This window comes from Pteropus vampyrus, unplaced genomic scaffold, assembly GCF_000151845.1.
Source record: "Pteropus vampyrus isolate Shadow unplaced genomic scaffold, Pvam_2.0 Scaffold86, whole genome shotgun sequence".
Classification (NCBI taxonomy): Eukaryota; Metazoa; Chordata; class Mammalia; order Chiroptera; family Pteropodidae; genus Pteropus; species Pteropus vampyrus.
In genome coordinates this window covers 3,969,071-3,979,156 of record NW_011888867.1, presented here as the reverse complement: position 1 = coordinate 3,979,156, position 10,086 = coordinate 3,969,071, and the positions used below count along the sequence as shown (strand labels likewise).

The following is a 10,086-nucleotide window of genomic DNA, read 5'->3' as shown; positions in this document are numbered from 1 at the left end:
ATATTCATTCAACAAGCAATCGAGAGCCCATGGGAACTAGGCAGTGTTCCGGAGGCCGGGGGTACCAGAGAGGTACCTGGGAGATTCTACCCCGCATGAGAGGGAACAGCTCAGCAGAAGGCCTGACAGGGCGCGTGCCTGCCCAGCCTGTGGGGGATAGGGGGGTGGGCACCGGAGGCCAGTGAGGCTGGCGCCAAGGGGAGAGGGAGTGAGTGAGCAGTGGGGTTGGCCAGGTGCCACGCGACGCATATGCTTAGGCGGAACAAAAGAGTATACATGGAGCCCGAAATGGCAAGGCATTCTCACACAAGGTGACAAGCTGGGCACAGGCTGTGTGGGCTCTTTAGCTCTCAGAAAGTGTTCCAGTCCCTAAGGGCCACTGTGACCGCCGACGGGTTGGAAGACAGCAGGTGGGAGATTGTCTTGCCCAACAAGGCAGCTCCTGGATGCTTTTCGAAGGCAGAGCAGCAGGATTCACTGATGGACTGGGTGTAGGAGGAAGAGAGGAGCCCATGATTGCAAGGTTTGGGGCCCGAGCAGCTGGAGGCTGGAGTTGCCACCAACCAGGAGAAAAGACGGCAGGGAAGGCCAGGTTCAGGGCAAGGCTGGTCACTTAGTCTTAGGCCACACAAGGTAATGGAACTTCCAACCAGCCTGTCTTGCCACTTCATTCTTTTAAAGATACAAGCCTCTGTAAGGACATTAAATAGTCTGCACTTTAGTCTATGAGCATCTGACATTCTACAAACTGTCAACCACAAGAAGCAAATTTCTCTTAACTCCTGGAGAGGGCTGAAGTCATTCATCTAGTTTACAAATCTTGTATTTCTTGTTTTCTCACAAAGCTGAGCCTTCCAGATGATGAAGCAACAGGAATTGCCCCAGGGTGGCCACTGTATTCTCCTGTTGGCCAAAACCAGACCGGAGCCCCCCATCGTCACCCCGCCCCCACCTCAGACCAGTCCTCAGAGTCTCTAGAACAGTCTGGAAATTCCAACTCTCACAGCCTCCCTCCAAACCAGCTCTAGAACCAGTGAGCCCGGGTTTAAATGCAAACAGCCCTTTGTGACTGGGAGAGACCAGTTTCTTAACCTTACTATGCCTCAGTTTCCTTATCTGAGAAATAGGGATAATAATAGTGCCTGACTCGGGGATTCGTGAGGATTGAAAATTCTTAACGTGTTTAGTAAATGTTAGATCTCATTACCCGTATTCGGAGAGAGGGAGCGGGCAGCCAGTGTAGAGGAGGAAAAAGTTTTCCTCAACTTTCTTAGGGTCCCTGGCTGGGTCGGAAAAGTAAACTGACAAAGATCAACAGGAGAAAAGCCTACAAATTTTATTGAATTTTTATATGTACATGGAAGCCTTAGCAAGAGAATGAAGACCAGAAGAAGTGACCAGAGTGGGAAGCTTTTACACCATTTGGACAAATTCGTGAAGAATTGATAAGACAGATGGGTTTGAAGATAGGGGTAGAACTGCTGAAGAAGTAGCTAGGAAGGTAAGGGTTGGTTTAATAAGGCCGTCTACACAGATTTCTCGGCCATGAGTTCCCTCTCTCTGGTGACAAGAAATAGGGAACCTTTCATGTGGAAGATGTATGTTTCAGGGACATAGGGTGTGTGTTGGGGGGTCAGAGTGGCCTTCCTGCTTCTGCCATTTTCTCGAACTCCTTCAGTTTAAGATGTTTAATATGCCATGGTGCCATATTTTGGGGGTAGTGTGTCCTGAACCCCATCACCAGTCTGTCTGACATTCCATTTATGTACTCACTGATTAATACCTATAAACATTTATTGAGCGCTTTCTATAAGTGTTCAACAGACTGAAAAAAATTGTCAAGAAGTAAAACGGAGATCTGCACTGGCAACAACAGGACTCTGAGGGTCCAGTTCTCCAGGGGGCTGAGGGCTTATATGCACACCTGTCAGTCCAGAGACTATCGACAGAGTCAACAGGTTGTTATAAAACATTATCATCTTGGAGATCTAAATGCAAAATCATAGATTTGAACTCGACGGGAGCATGGAGCCCAGTGGTTCGAAAGTCTACTTTATTTCATACCCTTTGTTCAGAAGAAATCTTACCCAGGATAGCAAACAGAGTTTGTCTGCTGGGCACCCTCCCACCCCCCACCGCCACATCCACTGTGACCGCCAGAGCACACTCTGATAGAAACCAATCCCCTTATTTCACAGCTGGGAACACAGACCCAGAAAGTGGAGACTCAAACAAGGACAGAAGAGACTTCTTGATTTCAGAGCCAGAAAGTAGCAACGTATAGACTGGGATGCCAGGTAGGGATTAAAAGGAAATAAATAGAACTTCTACAAATGAAAAACACAGTGAGTGAAATTAGAAACTCAGTGAGTAGGCTAATTCATAGAATACATATACGAGAAGAGAGAATCAGTAGCCTTGAAGATAGATTCGAAGGAATTTTTCAGAATGCAGCATAAAGAGACAGAAAATATGAGAAAATAAGAAAGAGAATAGAGTGAGGTCCGACATAAATAAAGTCAGAGTTCCTGCAGGGGATTGTGGGAAAGAGGCAACATTCAAAGGAATAACGACAGGATTTTCCAAAATAGACATCAAACCTCAGATTCTGGAAGTCAAATAATCACTAAGCAGCAGCAGCAGAAGAAATCCATGCTCATAATCCTCAGAATGGAACTTTATTCTTTATTCACTGATGTATTTTCAGCACCTGGCACAGTGCTGACACCCAGTAAGTTTTTTATAAAAGGTGTAAAATGAATGGGTGAACGAAAACTGCAGAATACCAAACACAAACATTAAGATCCCCAAAGCAGCCAGGTAGAAAAGATATCATCCTAAAATAAGTGACAAATATACCAGCAGCTGATGGCTTCGCAGCGACAATAAACGTCAGAAGCTAGGAATGGTTATCTTCAAAGTGGCGAGAAAATAACTGTCAGCCTAAAATTGTGCACTTAGGGAGTTATCTTTCAGGAATGAGAATGAAATAAAGATGTCTTTAGAGACATGACAACAGACGCCCTCAATACAGAAACAAACATCGAAAGAATCTTTTTCTGGAAGAAGGAAATTTTTCCATAAAGAACTGACATGCACAAAGGAAATAGGAAATACGTGGTTTATTATTCAAGACAATAATGATTTATTTCAGGAGGAGCAAATCAGAGACGACATTTATAAAGTCCATTTTTTGCGTCTGGATTAACTTAAACTTTGTCAAATTAAGTATACATGCTAAAATGTTGTGGGCAGCCATCGAATGAATAAAAATAGAATATGTAATTTCCAAGCCAGTTGTACGAGAAAAAAATAAAGAGGAAAAAAGAAACCTTGATCACTTCTTTAAAAAGCAAGAAAGGAGAAAAAAAAGAAACAGGAAGTCTGACCATTAGCAAGCACAAAAATAAGGTGGTTTGTAAAAATATGACATAATCATACACTTGTAAATGATTTTTTTTAATTCTAAAAAAAGCCTAGCTATATTGTGTTTATAAGAGACTCGACTAAAATATACAGACACAGCAAGGCTCAAAGTAAAAGAATGGAAAAGTTAAACCAGGCAAATAACCAAATCGTAGCTGGTGTAGCTGAATTAGTATCAGACCAACTTGACTTTAAGGCAAAAGGAATTACTGGAGATGAGCCCTAAGAACCAAAAAGTTCAATCTACCAGGTTTAGGAGGAGACATTAGATGCAGTCACTTAAGAAGGAAATAAAAATCACCCCCTCCTTCAAGAATTACCTTCGAGTTTAAAAGGCTCTTGGGCCTTTATTTGTTAAACATATGATACATGAAACTGGAGAAGTAGTAGAGTAGGTATTACCACTCCCCTTTCACAGATAAGGAGCCTGAGATTCAGAGAGGTGAGGGACTCGTATAAAGTCACACAGCAGCAGACTCTTGATCATGTGTCTTCTGACTCCCGGCCCAGTGCTAAGGGCAACGTGGACAGAGAAACTGCAGGGCAGAACTCCGCGGGGAACAGCACGGACGGACGAGGGCTTGGCAGGTGGACAATGTCTAGTGGGGAGTGTAATTGGGCAAAGCACACAGCACAGAAAGGAGTGGGTGGGGTAAATTCCAGCCCTTTTCGGAGAGCGACTCGGCCCTTATCTGTCTTGCATATGAGAGGTTTGCACCAGGAGGCCTGATGCTTTGCCCTGCAATGCTGCGGGGAGCGGAGCGGGCGGCGAGGCGGCGCAAAGCGCTCCTTTGGAGGACCGCGCACTCCCGCGGACGTCCTCCCGCCCACGTGTCCCCAGACGGCTGGCGCCACGCTCATGACTCGGGACATCAGGACGCCCCGCGCGCCCTCGAGGCAGCTTCCGGAAGCTGGGCAGCACGCTCCTTGTCGTTGCCCCTATCCGCCCCCACCCCCCACCCGCGCACCTGCCTGGATCGTTAGCCGTCAGGCCTGAGGGCCCCTCCAAGTTGAAACCCAGGTGAGTGAAATAGGACCCAAGGAAGACAGACGCACGGGTGCGCAGGTCCAGGAGAGCAGGAAAACGGACCGCAAGCTCTTTTGGTGGGAAGAGGAGGGAGGCTCTGATGCCCTTAGTTGGACAGGGATGGGGGCGGAGTGGCCAGGGAATAGACAGTGTGGGGGGCGGGGGGAGAAGCAGATAGATAGACAGAGCCCAGGCATGGGATAGGGAGAGGTGAGAAGGAGCTAGAAAGAGGTATGTGGATTGAACTGTCTCAAGTCTCCTTTGGAAAGGAGTGGGAGCGGGGTGGTCCTGGTTAGGAAGCATGGCTTCAGAGTCAGCCCTGGCGGCCCCTCCGCAGCTGCTGACCAGCTGTAGGGCCCTAGGCTGGACAGGTAGCCCCTTCAAGTTCCAGTTTCCTCTTCTGTAAAACAAAGGACCTAATTCTTAGGGCTGCGGTGCAGCTTCCATGACAGGATACATTCGAAAGGCTGCATGGCGCTTAGCATGGCTCATTCATTTGACACAATGTAGGAGCCCCTATTACGTCCATGTGCTGTGACTACAGCAGGGAAAAAAACAGAATGGCTCACAGTCCACTGGAGGGAGAAAAACAAACACTGATTTTTTCAGTCTGTTAGGTGGTGCTGAGTTGTGGAGAAAATTCACCCAGGGTTAAGAGAGGAGGAAGTGGGGAGGGTGCTGTGGTCAGGGAAGGCTCCCTGTGAGGTTTGAGGCAGGACTTGAAGGAAGAGCGAGAGAAGGAAAGGGACTTCCGGGTTCTGGGCAGCAGGACCAGCAAGTGCAAAGGCCCTGAGGTTGGAACAGGCAGGGCCTTTTGGAAGAACAGTGAAGAGGACGGTGTGTCCAAAGGGGAGAGGAAGAGGGATGAGGCCGGCAAAGGTTGCTGGGGGCCAGGCAGCTGGGGCGAGGGCCAGCAAGCTTTCTTAAAGGCCGGAGAGTATGTGTTTTAGGCTTTGCAGGCCATAAAGTATCTGTCGAAATTACTCTGCCATGTAGTGAGAAAGTAGCCGCAGACAAGCGGTAAACAAACGGACGTGGCTGTGTTCCAGTATGACATTGTTTACATAACAAGCAGGCTCCCTGATGTAGAGCCTGGCAGGCCTTCCTCGGGCACTGAGTGGGCGAGGAGCCTTAGCGGCTATTTGAGTTGACTCAGGATCTGAGTGTTCACAGGATCACTGTGGCCACAGTGGAGAGCAGACTGCCCCGTGTGGGAATGAGGGCAGAGTGGGAGACCACTTAGGAGGCAAGAGACGATGGTCTGTTGACCTAGGGAGGCGGGGAAGGAGGTGGTGAGCAGGGTCAGATTCTGGATATCTTTGGAAGGTAGAGCAGATGGGGTTAGCTGTGTGAGGGAGCAAGGAGTCAGGGTGGCCCCACAGCATTGTCCCCTGAGCCAGCGGGAGGCTGGAGCTGCCATTCTCAGAGAAGGGGGCCTAGGGGTCTGCCTTAGCACTGTCTGAAGCTGAGCTCGCCCGGGGAGTGTGCATCAGGGAAGGGAGGGGGCCTCCAGCTCTGAGAACCAGAGACGTGGAGGAGGAACCAGCAGAGGAGGGAAGCCAGCTGGCAGGAGGGAGGGAAGCCGAGAGGTGGCGTCCTAGAGTCACGGAAGCAAGGAGGACAGACACTGTCCTGTTGCTGCTGCCACCACAAGGAAATCCCGTGATGAGATCTGGCCAGGGACCTGGCATTTCAGAGGTCACCTGGAAGAAAGCGGCTTTGGGGTGGGGGAGCCCGACTGCAGTGAGGTCAGCAGAGGTGGAGATGGGAGAGGAATTGGGATTTGGCTGTGAAGAGGAGGAGGAAATAGTCTGGGACCTGCAGGCTCAAAGGGAAGAGGTGTTTTAGTGTTTTTGCTTTTTGTTTTTAAAGATGGAAAAAATAGCCACCTGTTTAAGTGCTGATGGGAATGATTCAGTAAAGAAGGGGGAAGTGTGGACGACAGGGAGAGGGGACTTCGGGAGCAGGGAAGGGCCCTGACACATCACAGCCTGGGTCCCGGTGCGTGACTGAGTCAGCTGTGGGACATGGGTGTCATGGGTTCTTTTCCTGATTCAGAGAATGGCATCTTGGAAGCTGATGATGGCCCCAGGTGCCACGCTTGAGCAGGGGAGACAGGCTTAGAGGAGGGTCAGGCTGGGGATGGGGCCGCACGGGATGGCAGAGGGGGCAGGAGAGGCTGTGAGTATGAAGCTGGTGAGAGCTGGTGGCATTTCTCTTCTGTCGGCCCTATTTCGTGCGTGCAGTAGGAAGCAAGGTCCACTGGAGGGCGCGTGGGGAGAAGAGGTGGCAGAGGTTTGAAAATAGGGGAGAAAGTATACATTAGTGTCTGGGAGGGTGGGGAGGAGGAGACTAGAGTCTGATTCGGCAGCAGCCTTTTGGGCTGACTTGAGACTGAAGGTTGTAATTTTGGAACGAGGCCGTCGGCGCAGTAGTAGGGTTTTTTGTTTGTTTGTTCGTTTTGGTTTTTTTAGCCGCTTTAAGCAGTGCTGTAATTTTGCTGAGTGAATGTGACAAAGAGAGGGAGCCAAGGGTGTGTAAACGGGATGGTTATAATCCTGGATGGTTAAACCACAGAAGGACAGGAGAGAGACATCAGTGAGTGAGGGATCAAGTGATGGTGGGGTCGCTGGAGAAAAAAACAGTGGGGATCGGGGCACTCGAGGGAGTGAGCTGGAGAGATTGGGGGTGGGCTCTGAAATGGAAATTACGGAGGGGTGCAGTTATTTAGGGTGACAACGTCTGGGGGGACCATGGGAGCAGGCGGCTGAGGTGAGGTGAAGGGCGAGATGGTGGGAGGGCAGAAGGTCAAGGACCCCGCAAGCCAGGAGTTGGAGGGGTCATCTGAGTGGATGGTGAAATACCAAGAACTTAGGTGTGTGTCGGAGAAAGTGACAGCGAGCTGGGGGCTGATTCAAGGAAGGAGAGTCCGTGCCAAGACTTCCTTCCGCACCTGCCTGGAGCTCAGCACCTGAGTGTTTTACAGAAGAGGACAGAATGGTTGGGAAGTGGCCACAGGAAGGAAACAGAGCCTCACCCCACTCCGGGGCAGGAGGGGCAGAAGGTGGGACAAAGTGACAACGGAAAGAGGATGGGGGGTTGGGGCAGGGGGAGGAGACCTCAAGGGGACCTGACAGGGACAGCTGGGCCTGGGCCTGAGGGCAACCAGGGTGCTGTGAAGGGTAGAGTGGGGTCTGGGCTACGCTGTGGCCGGGTGAGAGCTGGGGCACCCTGTTTTCGCCCCTCAGATCCTGGCTGCTCAGACTGGCCACTGGCCAAGGACGGCTGTGGACCAAGGACACTGCCACCCTGGCTTTGCCCATGGAGCCTGGACCTGACACCAGACACAAGGAGAATGTGGTCTCCCGGCCTGCAACCCCCCTGAAGCCAGGCAAGCTTAGCAAATCCGGGTCGAAGGTGACGGGAGCAGGGTCCCCTCTAGCTAGTGGCCCAGAGCCTCTTTCCCAGACAGGCCAGCCTGGGCCCTTGCTCATTTCAAAGATTAGCTATACAGGGCCAGCTGGGCCAGGACAAAATCTTTCCAGCCTGGAGGCCCAAGGGAGGGTCAGGAAGTCAGGAAATGAGGTCAAGAAGAGGGGTGTGGGCATGGCTGGGGCCCCTGCCTGAGAAGGGCCCCCCAGGGGTCTGTCTGTGCCAGGGTGGTTGGCTGGGGAATCTCTGTGCTCAGTGCCTGCGGCTTTAAGAAGGCTGCAGCCAAGGGTGGACGTAGCCCAAGAACAAATTCAGATTCAGATTCACATGCCAGTTCTCTGTGTTCTAGCTGTGTGACCTTGGACTAGTTGCTTAACCTCTCTGAGCTTTAGTTCCTATCTACAAACTTTTATGGCCCACTCTACCTGCCAGACCCTCCCAGGCATTTACCAGCCCCCAGGAGGCCTTGTCTCCTCTGGAATGGCATTGGGGAGCTGGAGGACCATGGGATGGAGGGGCTCTAAGCCCCACCCCATGGTCCCCCAGATAGTTGCTTTTAGCCGTTTGAGGTGCTGAGCGGTGCTTTCGCCCCCAGCCGCTGCCTGCCCACCGCCACCTCCTCCCTCAGGCTGGAAATCAGGCGCTCGTCCTTGGGTTTCGCTTTCCTTTGCCCCCTTCCAAGCCTCCGCCTCCACGGCAGATCTGAATCTGTCTCCTCCCTTCACCCTCCCTGCCGCCCTCTGCCCTCCTCCTCGCCTCTTTCCCTGCCCCGTCCCTGCGCCATGCAGCCAGGCGCCAAACCAGACCACGTCACCGCCCACACTCAAGACCCTGACATGCTGCCCCTCAGTGTACAGAGCTGACACAGGCCCCTGAGGTGCGGGCTCACTCCCGCCTGGGACCCTGTCCCTCCCCGGCCCCATCTGTCCCAACTGAGCACTGACCGCCAAGTCCTGGCTCAGGGTGTGACTGTCTCTACTCTCTTTAGAGCAACGGAGACAGCTGAAGAGCCTGAGTGTTGGCCTGGGCAGTGGACATGACCAGTGGGTGCCCATGGGCCAGGCTGAGAGCAGAGGCCCTGCCGCCACCCCGTCTCCGGGGACAGGGCTTCGCCAGGAGCCATGCCGTGTCCAGACCAACCTGGGCAGCCCTAGCCCCCGCCTGGGCCTCGCCCTGAAGGACTCGACCAGCCGGCTGACCAACTCGAGCTTCCGGCAGCAGAGCAACCTGCACCCCCTGGGAGACCTCCCCAAGGGGAGGGTCAGGGAGTGTGCCGTTCGGCAGAGTAACCTGAGCATAAGGGAGACCGGTGTGGCCAAGTGCGGAAGTCGCGCCAGCCCCTACGTCTGGTCGGAGCCTCAGAAAAGCTTCTGGCCCCGTGTGACGGGCAGGGGAAGCCCCCCACCCCGAAGGCCACTGCCTCGCTCACCTTCCAGCCCGAGGCGGTCCCAGCTGCCGGCCACAGACACCCCCTGCCCAGACTTCAGGCCCACTGCGGGCCATGCCCCTCTCGATGGGCACACACGGCCAGGCTCCAGATGCGGGTGTGGCCTGGGGAACTGGATCGCCAGGCTCACGGGGGAACCCCTCACCCTGGATGACCTGGCTGTCCCTGCTCGGACTCAAGCTCGGGCCCCGTCCCAGGCTGCCATCTCCCAGCTGCTGGCCTCTGTGCGACACCTGGAGCACGAGGCAGCCCGCCTGGGGTGCCGGTTGTCCCAGCAGGAGCCCTGGACCAGTGATGGCCAGGCCCTCCCTGCTGGCGCCCAGCTCAGCCAGTCTGGTCTTGCTTACTGGGATGAGAGGAAGAAGCACCCCCGAAGTCTCAAGGGGACTTCAGATTGGCCAGAGATGCCAGGGGTCCAGGCTGATCTCCGGTACCCTCAGGCAGGCAGCAAGCCCGCATCACTAGAGACCGCTTTGGAGATGCCGACTGGCCAACTCCTTGACCCTGAGCAGGGGTCCTTTCTGTCCCCTAAGGCAAGGAAAGAACTGCTCCCCGGGGCCTAGTATGGCAGAGGGCAGAGCGGGTGGGCAGCAGAGAGGCCTGACTCTGCATGTCTGCCTTCTCCAGAGCAGCCTGGGGCACCCTCCCTGGGTTGGGAGGAGGAGAGGAGCAGACTCACAAGGCCAGAGGTGCCCCACAGGCAGAGGACAGAGGAGTCTGCAAGTGGCAGTTGGGGGTGCTCCAGGGAGCTGCT

At 53.3% G+C, this 10,086-nt stretch overlaps 1 protein-coding gene across 1 annotated transcript in view; it reads left to right on the top strand.

Moving 5' to 3' along the window:
- Window positions 1–7,242: 7,242 nt before the first annotated feature.
- CUNH1orf167 (chromosome unknown C1orf167 homolog) overlaps window positions 7,243–10,086 on the top strand; it is a gene marked incomplete at its 3' end in the record, with an annotated part of 17,734 nt that continues 14,890 nt past the window's right edge. The window contains 3 exon segments of the mRNA XM_023532657.1: window positions 7,243–7,328; window positions 7,702–7,844; window positions 8,874–9,865. Coding sequence (XP_023388425.1) covers window positions 7,243–7,328; window positions 7,702–7,844; window positions 8,874–9,865 — 1,221 coding nt within the window.